The sequence below is a fragment of the Staurois parvus genome, unplaced genomic scaffold (assembly GCF_062004578.1).
Source record: "Staurois parvus isolate SC_StPar_1 unplaced genomic scaffold, SC_StPar_1.0 ptg000056l, whole genome shotgun sequence".
In the NCBI taxonomy this organism is placed as follows: domain Eukaryota; kingdom Metazoa; phylum Chordata; class Amphibia; order Anura; family Ranidae; genus Staurois; species Staurois parvus.
In genome coordinates this window covers 9,729,111-9,754,528 of record NW_028317852.1, presented here as the reverse complement: position 1 = coordinate 9,754,528, position 25,418 = coordinate 9,729,111, and the positions used below count along the sequence as shown (strand labels likewise).

The 25,418-nt window shown below is 42.8% G+C and overlaps 1 protein-coding gene across 7 annotated transcripts in view; it reads left to right on the top strand.

The window, feature by feature from the left end:
• The window catches only part of LOC149469991 (suppressor of tumorigenicity 7 protein homolog), a 281,605-nt gene that overhangs the window by 79,003 nt on the left and 177,184 nt on the right, over nt 1–25,418 (top strand). For 5 of the 7 annotated variants that reach the window (XM_089668326.1, XM_089668327.1, XM_089668328.1 and 2 more), the window contains 4 exons: nt 6,566–6,720; nt 8,772–8,869; nt 17,104–17,242; nt 22,992–23,064. In XM_089668326.1, the coding sequence (XP_089524452.1) occupies nt 6,566–6,720; nt 8,772–8,869; nt 17,104–17,242; nt 22,992–23,064 (465 nt within the window). The remainder of the gene's footprint in view (nt 1–6,565; nt 6,721–8,771; nt 8,870–17,103; nt 17,243–22,991; nt 23,065–25,418) is intronic. The other 2 variants (XM_089668325.1, XM_089668323.1) reach the window with 1 other exon arrangement.

The window sequence follows — 25,418 nt, the reverse complement described above, 5'->3', positions numbered from 1 at the left end:
CTGAAGGACACCATTTCAGAGTCCAGGTCTGGAGGACTTTGTTTTATCCCTCTTTGAGGATTTACCTAAGGAGACTGGGTGTCAGAACTGGTTGCTAATGACTGCCCTGTGGTCCACAGCTGTCTGGCCTTAACTATACAAACATCTCCAGCTACAGAACAGACTATCAGGGAACGAGAAGATCGCCGCAGCGCAAGGCATACAGGCAGGCACTAGGACCCAGGCGCACCTGTCATCGATGACGGCGCCGGGCAGGCACTAGGACCCAGGCGCACTGGGCGGGCTATTTAAAGAGCACCTCAGTGTTGATTCAGTGCTGACTGGTCTTTAAGCTCCCCCCCCCCATGTCCTGCTAGTTCCTGATGTTCCCTTTGTTGCTGACCCAGCTTGTTCCTGACCCGACTCCGATTACTCTTCTGCTCCTGGTTCCTGACTTCGGCTCTGCTCCTGACCTTGGCTTTCTCTTCTGATTCGGTACTGCGCTGCCCGACTGTTTATGACCCTGGCTTGTCTGACCCTGCTCCAGTCCTGTTCCTGGCTACCCACCTTGCTCTGCTGCACATCCAGCAATCCACAGAACCTGCCTGCTCTATTGCTACTGTGCCCTAAATCAGTGGATGCTCAGTCTACCAAGGCCATCATCTGCAAGAGCCACAAGCAACAACTCCTGGCGCTCTTGTCCCCCTGGTCCCTAGACTCTCCCTGTTCCAACCTCAGTGGGGTCAGGGCTAGGGACACAAGTGAGGCCGACCTCGTCAACTCATTCTCCCATCAGGTACGTGACGCAGACAGAAGCTAGCTAGTTTGCTGATGCTGCTGGTTGTTTTGGAGTATTCAGCTTCCCTAAACCCCTTTCCTGATAGGTTTTTTTTTTTTTTTTTTAAGTAATAAATCCTAACACATCCCCAAGACTGAGCTTTAACTGTCAGTGTGCTTGGGTGACTGATGGCCTCTGCACTATTTAAGCATAACCTGTCTGTGTCCAGTGGCCCTATCAGGGGTGACGGCTAAAAAGGCAAACATTTCTGCAGCTATGTCACAATTCTTGGACAACTAATGGCTTTAATACTGCCATTGCTGTCCAGGGCTCAAAGACACTAGGCTCCTCCTCCATCCTCACCATCTCTAAAGATGGGCTTTACTGTAATACTGTAACAAGTGACCTGAATGGCTCTTCAGGTAACCGATCACTTTTATAGGCAGAGGAAGGGGGTCCCACCCACCACCTTTCTCAGGCTTTACCATTCAACTGGAGAACCTGGGACAAATGCAGCCTGTTGCATTGCAAGAACACTAGAGTGAAATTACCTTTCTGGTCCACGGCCTTTTTTCTGACCTAAGCAACCAGAAATGACAAGGATTTTGTCACATCCAGTTTTGGTTTGTTTAACCTAGATCCCAGGACCCCCGATCTCTCCATAAAGTGGACCTGTCGTGGCCCATGTGTGAATACATTTAAAAAAATATAAATGAAAAAAAATACAAGTGCCCCCACTCCCTTGAGCTCGCACGAAAATGTGAACCTGCACGTAGTTCCTGCATACATATGAAAATGATGTAAAGCATCATATATGGATAATTTAATGTACCATAGTTTGTCGCCATTCCACAGGCATGCTCAATTTGAAAGTATTACATGCTAGATATCTATTTACTTGGCATAACATCATGTTTTATGTTTGATCAAAATAGGGTATTCTATTGTGTTTGTGTGTGCCAAAATTCATTAAAGTATAATTATTCCTGAACATTTACATTTCATAAACTGCTGCTCAAATATCAGGTCACATAAAAAATAGCAACACTCATCTTCTATTCTCCATGGCCTTTGCTTTCAGAAAATATATATTGTTTGGGCATTCTATGTAATTATTTAGCAAAAAATGCAGATTCATATATATATATATGAGAGAAATGTCAGAATTGGACCGGATGGCAAGTGGTTACAGGCTGTCTTTACTCTTGCCGGCCCAGCTCTGCAACCAGCTGATTTCTGTTTACATGCGCAGAATCCTGTGTCTAAAGGCCTGGTCAGCTGAAGCTGCCTGTAAGATGCCTCACACCTATTGTATGTCCTCTGAAGAAGGACTCTACTTTAGTGCAGCACTTTGCAAATTCACCAAAGATGTCACAAGAGGAAAAGTCCTTCTTCCACAGCAGAAGGTTCCAAAATTCCATTCTTCTGGTTCTTTCTCCTCAAAAGACAATACACCTCAACTCTCTACCCAGGCTTCAACTGCTAAGGCAAAGTTCAGCCCTTCATTTTTGGCACAAGACTTGGAACACAAAGTCCTCTTCCCAATGAATGGTGGGACGTCTGTTACAGTTTGCCTTTCTCTGGGTCACAGATGTCTCAGACCTGTAATCCAATTGGTGTTTTCAAAGGGGTACAAACTCTTCCCCTTCACAGCTTTCTTCTCTCATACCAACCACAATCTGCTCAAGGACAGTCAGATTTGCAGAATGCTCTGAACCATCTTTTGTCCCAGGTAGTCGTTACAGTACGTCTTGAGGACAGGTTCTATGCACTCTGTTCATACCTCAATGGGGTATTCATCCTCTCCTAAAATCTCTAAATAAGTACCTCCCAGTTCCAAAATTCTTTTTGGTAACTGGAATGTCAGTTATTGACTCTCTGAGACAAGGGGAATACATGGCATCTGTAGACATGCAAGATGCCTCTCTACATATTCCTATTTAGACACTTTGTCACTGCTTTCTGTGCTTCGCAGTAAGAGATAAACATTTCCAGTTTGTTGCACTGCCATTTGGCTTATTCTCTGCTTCCAGAGTATGCACAAAGGTACTTGTGCCGCTTCTTGCCCTTTTTAAGAACCCAAAGCATTCAGGTCACAGGGTATCAAGACTACCTTCTTCTAAAGCGCGCCTCTCTTCCAGCTATCTGAAAATTCCCACTGGACTATTCAGATACTTGAGGCAGTCAGCTTCCAAAGGTCCACTCTCCATCCTTTCCTACACCTGCAGTACATGGGTAACATGAGCAAAAGTCTTTATTCCACAAAACAAACTGGTGTCTCAAATCTCAAGCTCGGGCCTTGAGATCAAAGAAGCATACCTCTGAGATCCTGTATAAGTGTTCTGGGCTTCATAGTGGCCTCTTTCAAGTCTTTTCCATTCACTCAAAATTTATTTAAGACCTCTTCAACACAAGATTTTCTTGGCATCGAACAAACATGCTGATTCTCTTGACCTGCTTTTGCCCCTCTCCAGCCAAGTAAGGAACTCCCTAGCTTGGTGAGTTTCCAACCCAGCTATGATAATACCATACCATACCACTGGAAGGTGATAACAGATCCCATACTCTCAGGATGGGGAGGAGTGTTCCAATTTCTCACAGCTCAAGGCACAAGGTCTTCAGAAGAAGCTAAGCTCCCCATCAACATTTTGAGGCTCAGAGTGATCAAAATGGTTCTACACTACTACTTCTTCTTCAGTGATAACTGATCAGGGGTGCAGTCAGACAATGCCACAGTTGTGGCCTACATCAATCACCAATGGTGCACTAGGAGTCATGCAGCCTTGAAAGAAGCAAACCTGATCTTCTCATGGATGGAAAAACTGTCCAGTGATCTCTGCTGTCCACATCCTAGCAGTGGACAGTTGGAATGCACATTACCTCAGTTGTCACCACCTGGATCAAGGGGAATAGGCCCTTCACCCTGACATATTCAGCCTACTACTGTTTTTCAGAGATGGGAGACTCCATACAACATCCTGGCCTCCAGATTCAACAACAAACAACTCCTGCATGTGGCCAGAATCAAGGATTCTCTAGCTCTGCCATCTGAGAATCTGATAATTCCCTGGACTCAGTTCAGGCTAATTTATGCTTTTACAAAAAATTAGCAAGCACCCCAATCTTTAACTAACCTTTTGAAGCAAGGTGCACATGGAAAGGCAATGTACATCACAAACAAAGGATCTCCCAGCACACTTACCAACCAGCCTGCAAAATAATCAAAGTGGCTCTAACAGTTTTTATTAAAAACAATGGATTTTGTTTGCACACATTTGCACATTTATGCGTAAGCTGCAGTGCCCTTTTCAAGGGACATCTGTATATACCGCAAGCCTAACTTTAAATTATCATAGCCTCCTATAGTAGGAGCATATATAAGAATGGATAGCTTAAGGGCAGGTATGCCTGGAGGGAGCCCACCCCTCCTTAAAGGCATAGGGACGCATGTGACACCCAGCAAAAGCACAGGCGTCCAGTTCGTCCCTTCACCCAATTCGTTCAACTGTAAAATAAATTGGCAACCACCCCAACCTGTACCTGGCCTTTGCAGCAAGATTCACAAGGAAAGGTCAATGCACATCACAAACAAAGGATTTTCCAGCACACTTACCAACCAGCCTGCAAAACAACCAAAGCGGCTCTAACAGTTTGCGGTAAAAGCAGAGGGTTTAGTTTGCACACATTTGCAAATATATGCGTAAGCCGCAGTGCCCACATCAAGTGATCTCTGTAAATACTGCAGTCCAAACTCTAAATTTCCAGAGCCTCCATAGTAAGAGCACATATACGAATGGACAGATAAAGAGCAGGTATGCCTATTTATGCCTTTTCTCTAGTGTGAAATCTGCCTCAATCACGCTGCAAAATAGCCAAAAAAAAGGAGGATACCAGTAATTCTCATTGCACCACAGTGGCCCAGAAGAACCTGGTAATTAGACATACTCAGATTTCAAGGTCCTCTATTCCATCCTGCTTCTTAATCCTCTGTGCCTCGCATTCTGGCCTTCTGGTCAAGCCCGACAATCAGGGCTTGACCAAAACCTGGCCTTAAGTACTTTTTAGGGGCAGGTTTCAGCCTTGTCCATTCTTTCCTCTGGCCTTGCTTTCACTTGTAAATATTTTTTATTCAAGGTTTTTCTTGGATCAAACCATCCTTACAGCACCCTGTGTTTCCTTGGGACCCTAATTTGGTTTAATCTGCCCTTCAGAAACCACCCTTTAACCTATCAGAGACCTCTCTCCTGCAAGGTAGTCTTCTTGGTGACTATCACATCTGTTAGACGTCTGAGTTATCAGCTGTCTTATGTTAGGAGCGAGCCATTATTCATTCTTCACAAGGACAAAATAATGGTGGTGTCAGCCTTTCATCTCAATTAAGATATAGTCCCTTCTTCACTGTACCCTTCTTCAAAGCACCCAAATAATATTGCTCTTCATTGTCTGGATGTAGTCAGAGCGAGAGTCTATCTCGAAGCTACAGCTTCTTTTAGGAAGGTGGATTCTCTTTTCGTCTTACCTTCAAGACCTTGTAAGGAACTTGAAAGATCCACAACCACTAAGTGGATAAGACAACTAATCTCAAGAGTTTACACCCTAAAGGACAAAGCACCCTGCTGCTTACTGTAACAGATTGGTAAGAGTTTCCTGAGTATTCGGACATCAATCCTCTGTTGCCCAGCTTTTTAAGCTTGCGGTATAATCTTTTGTTCATACCTTTTTCTAAGTTCTGCTAGGTGGACATCCGTTCTTCTGTGGACACAGCTTACGGCTATAAGGTTCTTGCAACAGCACTGGCAGTTGGCTGTGTTGACCCTTGTTTTTTTTTTGGGCCTTTTTGCACAGTTTTGTGTGCCTTGTTGCCCACACTTTCTATTCATTGCTGGGGAACGTCCCAGGGTCTATAAATATCTATCCTGTGTCCTGTACTGTACAATTAAGATAAAAGTATTTGACTTACCTGTAAATTTCATATCTTGGAATTACATGTTCCGAGTATCATTTGCATATAACACTTGCATGTTCATAGCCAGAAGTATGGTTAAAGAAGGCTGAAAGCATTTGGCTGCCCTTGAACCAAAAGATCTTCAGCAACAGATCTGTCATTGGCTCCTGGTTGCTACCTCATTCCCTATCTACCCTTTTGGTGACTGGATACTAAGGTGATCTTTAAGAACCATACAGTCACTACAACTTTGCATTTCATGAGACAGTGGGTGTGTTATGTAATATACAAATATATTGTATAACCAGAAATGATTGCTTAGCTTTTGTTTGACTAAGGCGGGCCATAGACAGTTAATTTTTTTGATCAGCCAGATTTCTGATCAAAAAAAGTGAATGGATTCCCCATCCACACATGCGATGTGGACAGTCGAATACTCCCAGCTGTGCCTTAATATTCTGACAGCAGGACTTTTTCTTTGTCAGAATATACTGATCAGTAGCTGCAACTGATTGGCTGCAAGCTGCTGATTGACTAAAATTTTCCAACAGTCTTGTTTGACTTCTGTAAAGCAGGAACTGTCTCTGCTGGACTGGCCAAATGTCGATCCTTCTTTTATGTTTAGATGGTAGGTAAGCAGTGAGTGGTTTACAGGCTAACTGAAATTTGTTTTTTAAACAAAAAGTTCAGTCTTAAATCTATCTTCCATTAAAATAGTAGCTATTATTTTTTTTTTATGTTTTCTTTAGTGCATTAACTTGTTGTCCAAAAATAAAACCCATAATCACTGCATTTGAATTCAATACAAATTTTAGAACAGTTCATTTATAATTTTCCTGCTGTAACAAGTGGTTGTCTTACAGCTGTGCCACAGCTTACATTCTCCTGGCGGAAGAGGAAGCTACAACCATCTCTGATGCAGAAAAGTTCTTTCAACAAGCACTGAAAGCAGCAGAAGGTGCTTACAAGAAATCTCAGCAACAGCAACACTTGAGTTCTCAACATGAAGCTCAGCATAGTGAGTAAACCCTGTCCTGTTTCCCAGCTAAAATTGTTATACTCTGTTGCACTTCAGTAAATCATATGTGTCGTCCATCGGATTCCTTTGTGAGAATTTATCTAGCAAATGTTTGAATGTGTATGTGTGGGATTGGGGGTCGGGGTGCAGTGCATCGGAGAGGTAATTTTAAAGATGGTATATGTTGAAGGATATCAGCAGAGCATTTTTCTAGAAAACTCTAGGATTACAATAGATTTAGCACGTTCTTCAAAGTACTCACTGAAACCCCTATGTGCAGTGACAATGGAGTAGAGTTGTCTGTGCTGGAGTGGCTCATGGCTGATACAGGACACCCAATCAAGGCCCTTCCCTCTCAATTGCATCAGTGGATGGGCACCCAGACCTCTTTGGAGGTATCTGAGTTTGGCCTGTACTGCAGGGGCATGCAAAGTGGGGTGCTGTTGAAATAAAGTCTTCCACTGAGTTTGAAGTCTGTAAAACTACATTAATTAAGCTGTGCATTCTACCAGTGTGTATCTAAGGCCTTGTTCACTTGGGTGCCTATGCCCGTGCAACACAAATTCCCTATTTGATGTTCAACAAGCAATAAAATAGCAAAAAGTAGAAATGTCTAAATTTTTTTGCATACATTAAAACAATATAATCATGTTTATGATAGAACAGGCATATATCCGAGTACACCTGCACATAGCCATTCATGTCTGTGGGAGGCTGTATGTAGCACCTGGGTTTTCCAGATTGGGGAAATACACTGGAATTTGTGTTGCACAGACTCAGGTGCCCGCATGCAGGAGACAAGGAATATAAAATGGGGAAATATAGCGATCTATTCACTTGATAGCCATATGTGAATGATGGGGTCCAAAAAAAAATTGTACCGACTGAAAGATAAAAAGTCAGTAGACATGTATAAGCTAGTCCATCCAATGGTTGGATCTTAGGCGCTCAAGAGGGTCAAACAACTCAGGGAAAGCCTCTTAAAGGGAGTAGAAGCAGTCTCCATAATATTGAAGAAAGAGAGAACACAGAGGCGCCTCTAAGAGTAGACTGTTAAGATTTACTTAAGGTTCCTGGACCCAGCTAAGTTGTGGCACATTGTTACACAGCCTGAGTGCGGACCCACCATGGATAGACTTTTTACATGCCTGTTTTATCCACCTAAATGTGAGTGGTTATACACTTTTTCTTAAATAAATCTTAACAGTCTTCTCTTAGAGGCACCTCTGTGTTCTTTCTTTCTCACATGCAAGAAGGCCTACTACAACAAAAAATGTTTATATTCCTCCATAGCAATTAATAAGGATATAATACTCATGCACTGCCACAAATAAATATCATTTGGTTTTAGTGGCTCAGCCAGTTTTTTTTTTACTATTGACTTTATTTGTTTCACAGATTTATTCAATTACACATTGGGTTTGAGTCCTAAGAAGTGTAAGAAATTCTTAGATGGTATAAAGTGATATTAAAGGTGTGTGTGTGTTTTTTTTTTTTTAACAAGCATGTTATACTTACCTGCTCTGTGCAGTGGTTTTGCACAGAACAGCCCCAATCCTCCTGTTCTCGGGTCCAGCACTCCAGGCTCCCCCTCCTGCCTAGTACCCCCATAGCGAGCAGCTTGCTATGCGGACACCTAAGCAGGCTCCCTCCCAAATCGCTTCTCTGTGTGTCCAATCACAAATGGAGTGTGGCTTGGCCCCGCCCGCAAACTCTCTTGGCTTACTGACTGTGATTGACAGTAGCAGGAGCCAATGGCTACCATTGCTGTATCAGCCAGTGAGGAGGGAGAGACCTGGGACAGCTGATCGAGATGGGACTCAGGTACGTTTTAGGGGGGGTTGCTGCACATAGAAGGTTTTTACCTTCATGCATAAAAAAACCTTGAGCCTTTACAACCACTTTACATCTATCAAAAACAATATCAGTTTTGGGTGAAATGACTCTTTTCATTCAAGATATTTTACAGAGTTTGTGTTGTAGGCATTTTTTATTGTGGTATGGTTCAACATGTAACTGAAAACAAACTTTTTTTTTTTTTTTCTGTCCAGAACGAGACATGAATGTCTTGGTTTATGTAAAGAGAAGGCTGGCAATGTGTGCTAGAAGATTAAGAAGAATACGAGAAGCTGCAAAAATAATGAGAGATGTAAGTATTTCCGTATTTTGAGATTTTTTAAACTGTAAAAAACTGGATTTTTTTCTACATACTTACCATTTCTTGGAGTACATCACGGGACACAGAGCAGGCTATTCATGACTATATGGGTTATAGGCCACCTATAGGTGAATGGATACTGGCCGACCAATCAGAGAGGAGGTCCTCCCCTATATAACCCCTCTTATCCAGGATGTATCTCAGTTTTTGTGGCAAGTAATGGCATTCCAGAAAGAAGAGTGGGACCTCTGTGTCCCGTGATGTACTCCAAGAAATGGATTTTACAGGTAAGTATGTTGAAAAAAATCCAATTTTCTTTATTTTCTTGGAGTACATTACGGGACACGGAGCAGGCGATTCATGACTATGTGGGATGTCCCAAAGCAATAAGAAATTTGAGGGGAGGGTGGCACCATGATAACCACCATCAATAATTCCTCAGGACCTACTCAGTCATCCGTAAAACACTGCGGCCAAGGCCAGAATCCTCTGCAGCTCTGACATCCACCTGGCAGAATTTCGTGAATGTGTGAACCGAAGACCATGCAGTGGCCTTGCAAACCTGAGTCACTGACACCTGATGGCAGATTGCCCAAGATGTACCCACACTCCTGTTAGAGTGTGCCTTACCTTTCAAACCATAGGCTTGAATGATCAATTGGCGTATCCAATGAGAAATAGTTGCGTTGGATGCCGCCTGCCCCTTCCTAGGCCTCTCTGGCAGCACAAATAGAGCATCTGACCTCTTGACCTGTTCTGTCATCTTCAAGAAGACCCTTACAGCACGAATCACATCCCAGGTATGCAGAGATCTTTCTCTTGCTGACTGAGGCCTAGGAAACAATGAAAGCAGAAGTATGTCCTGATTGAGATGAAAACCAGAAACCACCTTTGGTAAAAAGCACGGATGAGGTTGTAACACCACCTTATCAAGGTGCAAAATCAGAAGTGGTTCTCTGCAAGATAGAGCTGCCAGCTCTGAAACCCTTCTCGCAGAAGTGATTGCCACTAGAAACACCTTACGAGTCAACAGGAGCAGTGGAATCTCTCCAATAGGTTCAAATGGTGGCTTTTGCTAAACCCTCAAAACCAAGTTCAGGTCCCAAGGACACAAAGGCAACCTGACAGGAGGAGCCATACGCATCACTCCTTGTAAAAAAGTGTGGACCAAAGAGTGAAACACAATGGGCCTCTGGAAAAAAATATCTAATGCTGAAACCTGGCCCATAATGATGGGGATGACAGAATCCGACACTCCCCTATCCTTCAGGATCTGGGTTTCAATAGCCACAACGTCAAATAAACGACCGTAAAGCTGGGTGCATTAAAGGACCTTGAGACAACAGGTCTGGCCGATATGGCAGGGCCCACCACCCATCTACTGCCATCTTCACTATGTCCGTGTACCAGGCCCCACTGGGCCAGGCCAGAGCAATCCATATTACCGGAATAGACTCCTCCCGAATCCTGCGTAAGAGGCACTGCAGCAGCTGCATTAGAGGAAAGACCTAAATCAGTGAGAACTGGTTCCAAGGAATTACTAAGGCATCTATCGCTGACACACGAGGGTCCCTTACCCTGGATACAAAAAGACCGACCTTGTTGTTGAACCTGGATGCCAATAGATCTACATCCGGGCAACCACATCGCTGGCAGATTTCCTTGAAAATATGGGGATGCAAAGCCCATTCCCCAATCAACTGCCAGTGATTGAGATAATCCGCCTGCCAATTTTCCACACCTGGAGTAAACACTGCTAACAGATTTGGAACATATCTCTTTGCCCAGGTCAGAATGTAGTTCATGTCCTTCTGAGTACCACGACTCCTGGTACTGCCCTGGTGATTGACGTATGCGACTGCTGTGGCATTGTCAGACTGAATCCTTACAGGCCAACCCTGAAGCCTGGATGTCCAATATCTCAAAGCCAGCCTCACTGCTCGAAGTTCCAGGACGTTAATGGGAAGAACTCTTTCCTGTGGAAGCCATGTTCCCTGAACTGTGACCTCCTCCAGATCGCCCCCCCAACCTGAAAGACTTGCATCGCTGGTTACCAACTTCCACACAACTGGCTAAAATGATCTTCCCTTCTCCAAATTGTGAGTTATCAACCACCAATTCAGGCTCTGCTGCACCTCTGGAGACAGAGATATGCAGTAATCAAGGGCTGGAATCTTTTTGTTCCAAAAAGACAGAATGTACCTTTGCAGTGGTCTGGAGTGGAATTGAGCATAGGGAATAGCCTCGAACGAGGACACCATCTTCCCCAGCAACCTTGCACAGAGGCGAATTGAAGGATACCTGTTGCCTTCAAACTGCAAACCTCGTTCCTCTGGATGCCATGTTTCCAGAAATACCTTTGCCTGAACCGTGTCTAGGACCATCCCCAAATACTCCAGGCTATGCACTGGTTCCAGGACCCTTCTTGAGGTTGAGCGCCCAGCTGTTCCAGGATCTGCATCGTAAGGACCACATCCTGCTTCAGATCTGGCACCAACCGAATTCTGAGCAATAGATCGTCTAGATAATTTGTGACCGATACTCCTCGAGTTCTGAGTAGCCCCAACACCGGAGCAAGAAGTTTTGTGAAAACTCTGTGAGCCGTGGCCAGCCCAAATGATAGTGCTATAAACTGGAAATGCTGAGACCCTACTGCAAATCGCAGAAATCTTTGGTCAGGAATTAATATTGGTACATGCGGGTATACATCCTTGAGGCCTATGGGCGCCAAAAAATCTCTGTCCTGTAGGGAGGCCACTACTGACTGAACTGATTCCAAATGAAAGAATCGGACATATAGGAACTGATTTAGCCACTTGAGGTAAAAAATGGGCCTTACATCCCCATTTGGTTTTGTGACTGTAAACCGGTTTGAATATAACCCCTGAAACCTTTCGCCCGCTGGAATCCCCGCGATTATTCCTTGAGCCAGTAGGCAATAGAATGCCTGAAATAAAGCTCTTTTTTTTCCTCTGGATTCGTTGGTATGGTACATTTGACCTTAGAAACTGGGGAGAGGGAAATAGCTGAAATTCTAGTCCGTACCCCAGGGAAATCGTGGAAATGACCCATTTGTCTTGGATTAGAGCCCTCCATGCGGCCCCAAAATTCAAAAGCCTTCCCCTCACCTGAATAAGTGGGGGTGCCCCTTCATAAGGAGGCAGACTTTGGATCTGTCTTAGACGTCTTTTGCACCCAGGTCCTCCTTGGGTTTTGATTCTGAGATCTGGTCCTGAAGGCTGGGACCTGTGTGTGGTGAAATGACTGCCTGGTATATGAGGGCCCAGCAACCAAAGCCCCTGACACCTTAAAAGAGGGGTGTTTGGATTTCCTCTTAGAGGGTAGAAGAGTACTTTTACCCCCTCAAATCTTTTGGATATATTTGTCCAAATCTTCCCCAAACAGCCGTTCCCCAATGGAAGGGAAAACCTGTTAACAATTTTTTGCATGGCAGTTCTGCTGACCAACTATTCACCCACAAAACCCTGCACATGTGCACTGAAATTTGCTGAATTGAATCCTTAAGAGCATCAACTGTGAAACACAAAGCACGCAGAACATCCTCCAAATCTTCAGCTGAGCATTCGCCCTGCACTGATGGTACTCCAATCTGTTGTTTGACACGGTCAGAAAGACTCTGGCAAATGCCAATACCTGCCACAGCTGACTGTGAGGCAAAACCTGCCAGGGAGAAGGAGGCCTTAAGGAGAGACTCTAGCTTCTTATCTGCTGGGTCCTTGAAAACCTGTACATTATCCACAGGAAATGTTAGAGATTTATTCAGGGATGAAACAGCTGCATCCACTACAGGCAACCCCAATTTCTTAACAAACGTTTGTTCTATGGGGTACAAAACAGAAAATCTTTTTGGTAGAACAAAAACCCTGTCTGGGTGATCCCAGTCAGCATACATAATTTGCTACAGAAGATGATGCACCAAAAAAGCCTGCGTAGTCTGTGAAGGCTTCAAAGAGCCCAGGGAAGAATAAGTAACGTCAGAGGTTTTTATCGGAGGTAGCCTGATTCCAAACTGTACCATATCAGTGAGGTCTTGGACTAAAAATCTCTGAGAATGGGAGGCAGAGACCTCCTGCTTCTCCTTAGGCTGTGACTCCTCAAACAGAAATTCTACTGTCTGACCTTCCTCCAGCTCTTCCTCATCCTCAGGCTCCACCCATTCCTTCTCCAGGATTGGTGGTTTTAGTGACGGGGATCTATCCTGCTTCTTAGTCTCCTGAGAAACTGATGCAATCATCCCAGCGATTTTATCTTCCAATCCCACTAATGCTGAAGCAAGATCATACTTGGTTACGTATGCTGAGGCAGAAGCCCCAGTAGTAGCCACAATGCCAGATAGACGCAGCGGCTCAGACTGCCCAGTCGCTTCTGGCCTTTCAGGAGAGGATATTACAGCGGACCATCGGCTAGGTTTCTCAGGATCTGATGGTGGTACATTAGTGCCCTTTCCTGCTGCACCTCCCCCACTGCGCTTTCTGGAAGACATTATTTCAGATAGCGCAAACCTGTGAACCTCCACTAGTAACACATCTCAATGATACAGCTATGCAAGCAGTGTGCTAAAAAAATACTCGATGCAAATGCTGCCTTATGAGCCACCTAGGGAGGCTACTGACTGACTGGTTCATGCTTTCTCCTCAGGGAAGTACTCACCCCTACTGAATAGCCCACTCTCTGTCCTGGCCAAAGGAGATTTCTCAGCAGCAACAGCAGCCCATGTGTGTCCTGGCCTCCAGATAAAAAAATATGGCCAACTTCCATTTCCGGCTGCACTCCTTCTAGTGGCCAAAAACAAAAAGAGGAAGCACATCTCTGGAACAACAGTGAGCACTCTACCTGGTGGAAACAGTCACAACACCTCCTTCTCCCTCCAATTTAGAGCTTTGTTTGTTTCTCTTTGAAGAGAGAAAAAAAGGAGATATCTTATCAGTCCCGCCCCAGGTCCCTAACTTCCGTCAGGCACCAACCTTCACCCATCACGGCATTGACATACAGACCTTCAAGGACTCAGTCCCCATGCTGACGGGCTACTGCCTTGGACCCATACAGCATCCCGCTGGAAGCGCCTTGGTCAGATTTAGAACTCTACAGGTTTCCATGTGCACGGGGTCCAGCGCCATAAGGCTAAATTAATGGCAGAATCTTAAGGATTCTTCACCTAATCCAGCGAGGCTCTGGTACCATCCATTTTAGCTCATAGCCTTCCGAATGGATCTGATTAAAGTCCTTGATTCTCTAATGGAACCATTCTGGACTTTCAGGTATGCTCCAAAAGCACAGCAACACTTTCAGTGACCATCCACCTTACAGACACTGGTGAAAAAACTGAGGTACTTCCTGTATAGGAGGGGTTATATAGGGGAGGAGCTCCTCTGATTGGTCGGTCAGTGTCCATTCACCTATAGGTGGCCTATAACCCACATAGTCATGAATAGCCTGCTCTGTGTCCCGTGATGTACGATAAAGAAAAATAATTATGTTTTCAAAGCAGAAATCTTGTTTTAGATTTCCAGTCTATAAAGGACCGTGGAGCATTGGTGACATTTTGTGGCATTCAGTTGGTGGTTAAAAAGGGTGGGCAACATTCACCAATTGAAGATGGAGGAACATCTGTATCAGGCTGGTTATTATGTGGGGAATTTCTCAAGCGAATTAGCATCCCAATTCAATGTAGACTGCCTCTTGTTTAATATGTTTTTCTGTGTATTTATGACTCATTTGCTTGGGCCAACTGAGACAGATTTGCACAAGTCTGCAACAGATTTAGCAATGAGTAGGAGACTTTCACTTCCAATTAAGAAGAGGTTATGTTGCATTGCCCCTATAGAATAGCAAAGGGAGGGATTTATGAATAAAGCTGAACTTGTGATAAATCTCTCTGACTGATACTGCTTGGCATTGAATTAAATAATAATAAATGTCCCCAAATGAGCTATGAGACACAGACCCCAGTTTTTTCTCTGAAGTACATTGCTTGCTCGTTGAAACAATATCAGGAGTGCTGGAGCAACTTTACTGGCCCCTGTATGGGCACTCAGGTGTAGTATGAAGTTTTTTTTTAAAGTACCTATGTTTGTGTAGTCTAGCAGTCTTCAGCAAGGCAGCATTATGAAGTCAAATCGAGGCATGGAAGCTGCCATTAGTAACCTTCCTTAGTTTACAGGTGGCCTGTCTGCTGTTCAGAGACAATGAGGTTAAGTGCAAGCAAAAATTCAGTTTTTTTATTTTTCTTGCATGTAATTGGGAATTGTTTGCAAAGTGAAATGTTTAGCACATTCACTAAGCTATGGGGCAAATTGCCTTGCAAAGTGAAACTTCCTTTGCAACTGAACAGTCTATTTGCCTTCGATAATTGACTTCCTAAGGCACTCACCCAGGGAAAGTATTCTAATAAGCAGAGTTCTAACTTTCTTGATCTGCATTCTTATTCCAGATCAGTGAGTCAGAAAGTACTGAATCCATTGGATTACCATGACAACCAGCAATTATCTTAAGAAAGAGGTCCAAAGTTACCCTTTACTGAATATTGAAACTAGACTTGTATTTTTATGTATATGCTGATTACATCCAGACTTTTTTTTTTTTTGCTTTGATGGGGAAATACCTGTTTATCTTGCCAGTTCCCCTTCTATCCTAATTTACACTTAACATGTCAAACATGGAAGCAGATCCATGCTGGAGTGGTCAGCTTATGTAGATGTGTACCCTGTTTGGAGTAACAGGACACCTTACCAATGTGTGCCTATATCTCAGAATATCAGTTTGGCTGCCTCACCTCCTGCTCAGCCCTTCTGTGTTAATTGACAATGGCTTCTGCTAGAAGCTGCTTTAAATCAACAGAGCAGACCTGGGCCGGGGCCTGATGATTAAACAGACAATAGAAATTACATGACTTTGTGTCTATACACAGTGTGCCTGTAACTCCAAGCAGCACAAGGCAATGGTGTGAGTGTGATGTTCCCCTGACACAGAGACATTTGCCCCACTACTGTGAATGGTAGGAACAGAGGCTGTGTGGTCATGTGACCACCATTTAATGCCTGCTTAGCTGAAAAAGGGAGTGCTTAGCTCCTCCCCTCCTCCAGATAAAAAAAAATGTCCATAAAGACTCCTGTCTTGGCAATGTGTCGCAATGTGCTACCTCACATAGTTGGATGAATGTAATTTTAAAAAAAACTGTAATGTTTGTAAGAGTGCACTGCATTGCTTGTGCACAACATATAGCATGGGCAGGTTATGCACAACACAGCACATGCCCACTGATATGAATTGACATTTAATGTGTTGGTGCACTGCAGCGCTGTGGCCTGTTTGGCATGAATGAGTGGTTTGTTTACGTGTCAAACACAGCCGCGAGACCTAGCCTGACTGGGTGCTGGTCCATGGCCCCAAACACAGACAGTGTGCATTTGAGACTGCTCACCTGGGTTTGTGCCTTCCTGGTAATGTGACCATTGTAACTGGCCCTCACAGTGGTCACCTTATCGGGAGCCTTTACCACTGGTTCTCGATCAGAAGTCATTACTAAAAGCTTTTGGTGACAGCTCTGTCAGTGTGCTGGGAGTGCACACTGAGCATGCTTTAAGGTCACAACCTCAGACCGCTGAGACGCATATTTGTGGCAGCTGGGCATTAAGGTCCACTATGCCTGCTGTTGCACATATGCTTTATACGTTAGGGAAGAGGTTAAATAATAACAGATATATTTTAAAGGTCACTGGAACAAAACAGTTCAGGTTCAGTTAGACTCAGTTGTGACCTACTACAGTGTATATACATTTATATGCATACATTTTTTTCTAAACATGAAACTACAATTAAAGTGATTAAAGAAATTCTAGATGTCTGGTGGAATTATGGAAAAGATTCCACAGCTTATTTACAAGTGGCCCACTCCCCCATCTGCTTCTGAAATGTTATAGTACAACAGTAAGTGCAAAAGGAATATTGAATGTGGAACAATTTGTATGTGTTACACATTACAGGCCTGATTGATTGTCACACTGAAAAATGATATATCAAAACTACCCATTAATAACAAGCAAAGCATAAAATAAATCCAGCAAAGCTATGCAATTACTAATCAGACTGTAATGCACTCTAATTAGGTTCCATTCATTTGAATGCGCCAGAAAAATTGAATAATTGCATGTGAATGTGAAAGTAATGATATATTTGTTTTAACTAATTGATGTATTTACTTGCAGTTAATGAAAGAGTTTCCTTTGCCCAGCATTGTAAATATCCATGAAAACCTGCTGGAGGCTCTTCTGGAATTGCAGGCATATGCGGATGTTCAGGCAGTGCTTGCTAAATATGACGGTGAGCTGAACTGTTGTCACCCAGGTATTACTAATGTAGTGTGTTAGCAACACTTTAAAAACTTTACCTTAAAAGTTGTCTAAAATTATTATATAGTGGATTTTGCCTTGCTAACCTGTAGTACTTGATCAGTTATTTACTATGTATATACAAATGTGTGCTGGTGTTTCTTTAACAAACAAAACTAATGATTAATCAATCCGTAGTAGATATCACACATCTGTACAAATTGTTCAGGCCTATAAAATACAAAATTATATAAAAGTGGGGGTTTCAGTGTCACAATAACTCCAATGCTTCTGTGCTCCAACAGTGCCAAAACAAACTCAAGTGCTCCAACACCTCCACACAAGGCTGCTTACCAGAAGCTCAGACCTCACTGCGTAAGAGGTTTAAAAGCGCTTTATGATGAAAGACATTCAGATCCCTGATGGATGGGTGGATTTCTCCTACGTCTCACATGTCAATGATAGCTTGCAGTATGGCTTAATAACACACATAGAGAAAGCACAAGTGGAACTGCAAAGTATAGCAACTCAGGACAGTGTTTGATGTCCATGTAAAAGCAGGTACTCCCAAACAAAAACTCGGCAAGATTCAAATGTCTAGCTCGCCCGTCATTTTAGTATAGGCTGGGCGGGAACTGGTTAAATACTTACCTGGCTGGCACTTAAGAAGGATAAAGCGATTACGCTGTGGCCATATTGTTCACTCTTGCACCCCTGCTTCTGACCCTTCTTTTATTTCTACAATTGGGATTTTAGATTTCACAAGCTGTGCTAGATTGTAGTCTGTCATTTTTAAAGTGGTTCTAAAGGCTGAATGATTTTTACCTTCATACATTCTATGCATAAAGGTAAAAAACCTTCAGTGTGCAGCTCTCCCCTCAGCTTCCTCCATAAACATACCTGAGCGCGATCTCGATCCAGCAATATGCATGGGAGCAGTGGTTCTCCTGGGTCTCTCCCTCCTCATTGTCTGAGACACAACAGTAGATGCCGTTAGCGGGGATGAATATATGGTTTGGCCATTATTGAAGGATCTGCTCAGTGATGTTAGAAAACCTGGCAAGCGCACTATTTTTGACACCCTTTCATATACCTTCTGCTCCTATGCTTCTCGCATATCCACTCACTTAAACGCAAGTGTTCAGTAGAGCTATGTGTGCAAGTTTATGAAATGCTCAGTAACACTTTTAAACTGAAGGTTGGTGGATGTTACCATGGATGACCACTTTGTCTCAAATTTAAATATAATAATGCAGCCATTTGATGTTTTATTTACTCAAATATAGATTTTCACTAACTACTTAAAGTGGTTGTAAAGGCTGAAGGTTTTTAACCTTGATGCATTCTCTGCGGAAGTAAAACCTGTTATTCTTTTCAGCTACGGAAGCTGCCATCTTGGCCTCTGTTTGATCTGATGTGACACCAGCCATTGGATGGTTTGACAGCTTGGTTGAAAGCACAAGCAAATGTAACAGCATTCCGGGCATGCAGGGAACTTAACTGTCTTTTGAAACCAGCAAATTAATGGATTTAGTTCCACTTAAAGCCTCATTCACACCATACATGCAGAAAAAAAATGTGCAGATTTCATATGCAGAGACATGAGTTTGTCATCAGTTTTCATGCACATTTCAGTATGTTTTATACGCGTTGCAGATTCCTGCACAGAAAAAAATCTGCATGTGATACTAGTGTTGTTTGAACAGGGCACATGTAGAACAATTGTTTTCTTTGTGCTCTTGCAGAATGCATGCAGAAAAACTCACATCTCACAGTGTGAACAAGGCATTAAGGTAAAAAAACTTTTATTGTCAGCTCCCTCCCAACCACCCTTAAATACTTTCCTGAGACTGATCTAGTTCCAGCACTGTGTCTGAGAGTAGCAGCCCTCTCCACTCTTTCTCTCCTCACAGGATAGAGAGGCAGCAGCGGGAGCCATTGACTCTTGCTACTCTGTTAGTCCAGTGAGGAGGGCGCAGGGACAAGCTTGCTGTGTGTGTTTGTGTGCCCCCTCAGTAAGTACTATCAATTAGTGAATTGTATCTACTATTGAAGAAGCAGTACAACTGAGTGAAAATCACAAATTTGCCTCAGCAATTTTTTAAAACCTATCTTAGAACTTTCAGATGTATAGAAGAGGGAGAACATTAATATAGTGGTCTTTCAAGTGAAATCCCAATAAAATGAAAAAACTTACATTTACTGTCATTATGAGGGTTAAGAATCAGGATCATGTGTTGTTTCCAGGCATCCTTGTTTTTCTTTTGATTTGAGCAAGATAATTATAATATAGTATTTATATAGCTGCAACAGTTTGCACAGTGGTTTAAAATTTAAAGGGAGACTACAGTTACAATACAATATAATATAAGAGTGTTAAGAGGGCCCTGCTCATAAGCGCTTACTATTTAAATAGACCTCATGCTAATGGAAAGATACAGTAATGTAGTTTTAGTCGGTTCAGGTTATCACAATATATTCTAAGGAAACGCTCAGTTGAGTGCTAAAGTTAAACCTTTGGCGGCGTATGTGCAGTTGACGTATACCACCAAAGAAGCACTAACAGAACTAGCACAGGAGCCAAGCTGCAACGTAAAAAACTTGGAAGAAGGGTACAGGTGCCTGTTCTGAACAAGATTAAATATTTTTAACCATAAACAGCAGCTCAAATTATTATGCACACAAACATTTCACGTAGTCATGACTTGTTATAAATCTTGAATATCTGTACTGTCTGTCGTTATGTCTGTAATGTGTATAATATTACTGGCCTTGGAAACAAAAACTTGTGCTGATCTGTTTAGTGTGTAACTTTTCTTTTGTAGAGAAGCAAATAGACCTTTCTAGGCCTGTTATATATATATAAATGTTGGTAGAATTTTTGGCTAGTGTCATTTTATAGTTTTATCTGCTGCTGTTCTGTTGAATCTGACTGTGCTTTGTGAGTACTAAGTAGGACAGTGTTCCTACTACAGTCACCTGATCAGTTCCAGCGATGTAATTGGAGTAAAAATGGTGGAAAAACAGTAAAGCATTAGTTTGAGCAGAAAATGGGGTTCTGGGGACGCTCTGTGTTCAGAAAACTCTGAACACAAACTCTGTGTATAGAAAACATTCCCAGTGTTTCCTCTGTTGCTGTTGTTACAAAGAAGCAACATTTGATTTTTCTGACAAGTTTAGAAAGAAAGCAGATTATACATTGTAATTTATATAATTTTTTACATTGCATAATTGATTTGTTGTACAAGTACAGGACACAAGATCTATAGTCTTTAACAATGGGTTATATGCAGCTAACTTCAGGTTATTGTATGTTCCCACTCCCAGGTAGCCTCAGTTTTTTCCTAGTTTTTCTAGGTGATGGACTTTCTCTTTCTACTGAGAAAAACTTACGTGTTTTCTGTGGAAGTTTTTACTTCTTTCTTTTTATAAGATCCTGGCTTTATCATAGTCACTGTGGCTCCTTTCTGCATCTTTCGAATCAGTTGACTCAGTGGCTGAGCCTTTGAGGAGTATACCAAGACCCTGCCTGGAGGAGATCTAAGGCTAGTCTGCAATGATGCTTTTGGCAATGGATTCTGTGTGGGCTCTCACCAAGGTATGTAGTGCATCATGTTGAACTAGCCACCGTGTGTTATACAGGCCCAGGGCTTTGGTCTGCTCTTGTACACTTTTTCTTAACATTAGAGCAGTCTGAGTCAGTTCCTGTGGTGGACCCTGCCATTTCGTGTCTTAAAAAGACATTAACAGTGCCTGTAGAGGATAATGCCATGGTTAAGGACCCAGTGGATAAAATTTAGAGACCCTCTTTAGGGCTCTTTTTTTTTTTTTTTTACCTTGGCGGGTCCTGCCATGCAACTTTTTACCTTGGTGGGTCCTGCCATGGTTACTTCCATAGCAGCCTGTCAGAACCTTGCCATCTAGACGAAGCGCATGAGTGGCTTGGTGGATATGCTTCACTAGATCTCCAGGATGAGCCTTCTGTCATTCTGCTCTTGTGCTTGGACCCCTTAGCTGGACAAAAATCCAGTTAAAGAATTCCATGTCCCACAACAACCCTCAAGGAGGCACTAGAAGTCTTGTCGCTGAAAGGTAAGTGGACTTGATCCTCTTTTAGGCAAAAATTATCTTTCCTACACCATCTACCATCAACATACTGGGCGTGGAAAATTGGCAGGTGGATTTTCTCAGTCTTTAGAGTCTGGATCCAGTTGAATGGGCTGTACACCCAGGAGTTTTCCAAGCCCTTTGCCGCAGTTGTTAAACACCGGTCATGGATCTTCTGGCATCCAGATTTAAATATAAATTGAACAGTTTTGTTACCAGACCTTTGCAATGGATTCTCTGGTGTCTGTGTGTTATCCGTTTCACCTAATCTGTGCCTTTCCACCCCTCCAGCTTTTCCCTTGTCTGCTTTGCTGGGTCAGGATGGTGGGGGCATTATAGTGATTTTCATTGCACCAAACTGGCCCAAGGCAATGTGGTACTCAGACGTACTTAGACTGTTGCAAAACCTTTTTGACCCTTGCAAATCACCTAAACCTGTCTCAGGGGCTGGTGCACCATCCTGCTTCCCGATCGCTGGCTTTAAAGGCTTGTTGAAGTCCAGGTCCTAAGACAGGGCCTATCAGATTTGGTTATCTTTGCCCTCTTGAAGTCTGAGAGTCAACTTCTCTCAGAGTCTACCCTTGTGCCTGGAAAGCCTATTTTGAGTGTTGTGAGACCAGGAAATGTCATCTTAGGAAGTACTCCATGGGACACATTCTATCCTTCTTCAGGCTGGCAACTTTTGGCCTGGAATACCTCTTATTTGCTCTTTATGGCATTTGTTCAGGGTGTCGTACACATCTACCCCTGTACATTCCCCTCTGACTCTGCGGTTCCTTAACCCGGTTCTATCAGCCCTGCAAACCTATTAAACATATACCCTTATCTGACTTTACTAACAACGTGGCTTTCTCATTGCTATCAACCTCTAAGTGTATTGTCTGTGAGTTAGCAGTCTTATCCGTTAAAGAGCCTTTCCTTGTGTTACGCAAGGACAAGTTTGTATGGAGGCCTAAAGCCTCTTTTACCAATAAAGTGGTTACCTCCTTCTACCTCAACCATGATATTGTCCTTTCCTTCTTATTGTTTCTTTGTACTTACTGATGGAGCCCTTAGGGGGCTCTTTGCCTTTCCCTTAAGCATTGCTAGCTGAATTAGACAAATCCTCAATTGAGCCTGTGGTCTAAAGGATAGAGCACCTCCATTTCCTGTTAAGGGTCACTTTACCAGATCTGTTAGCTTCTCTTGAACTTGTCAGCATTAGGCATAAGGTTCTTCAAGCTGCTGTGAGCCTGTGAAGCCCTTGTTGACATATTTGTTAAGTGGGCCTTTTGGCGTTTGTTTTCTGTGTTGCCTACCCCTCAGTTGGATTGCCTTTGGATGTTCCATAGCTAAAGACTAAAGTTCCAGTGTCCTGAGTTTAAATCCATTTCTTGGAGTACAGTACAGAACACACGTCTCTCTCCTCTGTTCTTTATTATCTCCCCATTGCTTGCTACAGAACTGTGAATAGCTGTGAGTAGGAGGGGTTTTTATAGGAGTGTCCCAACAGCATTTTTTTTTGCTTGTTTTCAGTCACCTAAAGGTAGTAGCATATAACCCATGGTTAAAGACTAATGATCCTGTGTCCAAAAATGGATTTTACTGGTAAGTCAAAAATACTAGTTTTTGTCCTTGATGATAAACAAATGTATTATCATTTTTTTTTGTTTTTACAGATATCAGTCTTCCAAAGTCAGCAACAATATGTTATACAGCAGCATTATTAAAAGCCAGAGCAGTGTCTGACAGGTCAGTATTTTTTGCATATTAAAGACTTTGTAGTTTTTAGGTTGAATATATTTTTATTGAAGCAAAAGGATTTTAGGCTACAGAAAAAAAAGAGTGAGGGCGTGGGGAGGGGAAATAAGAAAACAAGAAGTATCTTCCATCGAAAACAACACAGCTATTGTCATATGTAGGCATAAATGGCATCAATAACATTCCAAGACAAGGGTAATGGCTGTAGCAAATCACATATGCCGGTCATACAAAAGCAGGTATATCCCCTGCACCACAGGTGAAGGAAGACAATACAGTATAAATTTCAAATGACTAGATACTAGAGAAAGGAAGAAGAGAAGAAAGAGGAGAAGAAAGGGGAAAAAAAGGAGGGGGGAGGGGAATTGGTAGACACAAGGGCTCCCGAAAAAAGTATCAATACTGTTGAATAAAAACCTTCTTAATTGAGAAGAGCTGTGAAGTGGGCCCAAATGAGTATGTAAGGATGGGGTAAACTAGGAAGTCTATAGATGGAGAGAGGATGAAAGTGTACCATCCCAAATATTCAGCTCAGACCATAATAATAAGGGAGCCGATTGCAAAGCTTCTCCAATGAGGAGTAGTGTAGCCATATAAACCATGATTTATTATATGTTTCCCACCTGTCTGCTTCTCCGGCCTGCATTTCTTCAATCAATATGATATCATTTAAAATATCTACCCACAGAGTTAATGGGGAAATGGTAGTGGATTTCCAGAATTTAGAAATGAGCTGTCTCACAGCCGACATGAAAAAATCTCAGCAGACATGACTTTTGGGATTTTATGGAGCCTGATAGGATAGACAGCAAAGCTATTTTGGGGGAAAAGGGACGAGACTCATCATATACAGTTGCAAGAAAAAGTATGTGAACCCCTTGGGATTACGTGGAGTTTTGCATGAATTGGGCATAAAATGTGCTCTGAACATCATCTAATAGAAGATGGAAACAACAATAGAAGAACACAGTCTGCTGAACATAATACTACACAAACATTAGACATTGCCATGGTTTAATTGCACATAACATGTAAACATTCACAGTGCAGGGAGGAAAAAATATGTGAACCTTTGGACTTAATAACTGGTTGACCCTCCTTTGGCAACAATAACCTCAACCAAACGTTTCCTGTAGTTGCAGATCAGACCTGCACAACAATCTGGAGTAATTTTGGACCACTCCTCTTCACAAAACTGTTTCAGTGTAGCAATATTCTTGGGATGTCTGGTGTGAATCGCTCTCTTAAGGTCATGCCGCAGCATTTCAGTCGGGTTGAGGTCAGGACTCTGACTGGGCCACTCCAGAAGGCGTATTCTGTGCTGTTGCAGCCATTGTTTTGTTGAATTACTTGTATGCTTTGGGTCATTGTCCTGTTGCATCACTCATCCTCTGCGGAGCTTCAGTTGGCGGACAGATGGTTGTACGTTTTCTTGCAAAATGTCTTGATAAACTCTGGAATTAATTTTCCCATCAATGACAACAATCCATCCAGGCCCTGAGGCAGCAAAGCAGCCCCAAACCATGATGTTCCCTCCGCCATGTTTTACAGTGGGGATGAGGTTTTGATGTTGGTGTGCTGTGCCTTTTTTTTCTCCACACGTAGTGTTGTGTGTTCTTCCCAAACAACTCAATCTTGGTTTCATCTGTCCACAGTATATTTTGTCAGTAGTACTGTGGAACATCCAGGTGCTCTTTTGCAAACTTCAAACGTGCTGCAATATTCTTTTTGGACAGCAATGGCTTCCTCCGTGGTGTCCTCCCATGTACTCCATTCTTGTTTAATGTTTTCCTTATTGTAGATGTGTCAACAAAAATGTTAGCATGTGCCAGAGATTTCTGTAGGTCTTTAGCTGACACTCTGGGATTCTTCTTTACCTCATGCAGCATTCTGCGCTGTGCTCTTGCAGTCATTTTTACAGGACGGCCACGCCTAGGGAGAGTAGCAACAGTGCTAAGCTTTCTCCATTTGTAGACAGTCTGTCTTACCGTGGACACATGAACATCAAGGCTTTTGAAGATACTTTTTTAACCCTTTCCAGCTTCATGCAAGTCAACAATTCTTGATCTTAGGTCTTCTGAGAACTCTTTTCTGCGAGGCATGGTTCACATCAGACAGTGCTTCTTGAAACCAGTAAACCCAAAACAGGTGTGTGTTTTTTAAGGGCAGGACAGCTGTCAGCAACACATCCAATATCATCACACTGATTGGAGTCAAGGTTGGCTCACTCCTGGCTCCAATTAGCTCTGGGAGAAGTCATTAAGCTAGGGCCTCACATACTTTTTCCTCCCTGCACTGTGAATGTTTACATGTTATGTGCAATTAAACCATGGCAACATCTAATG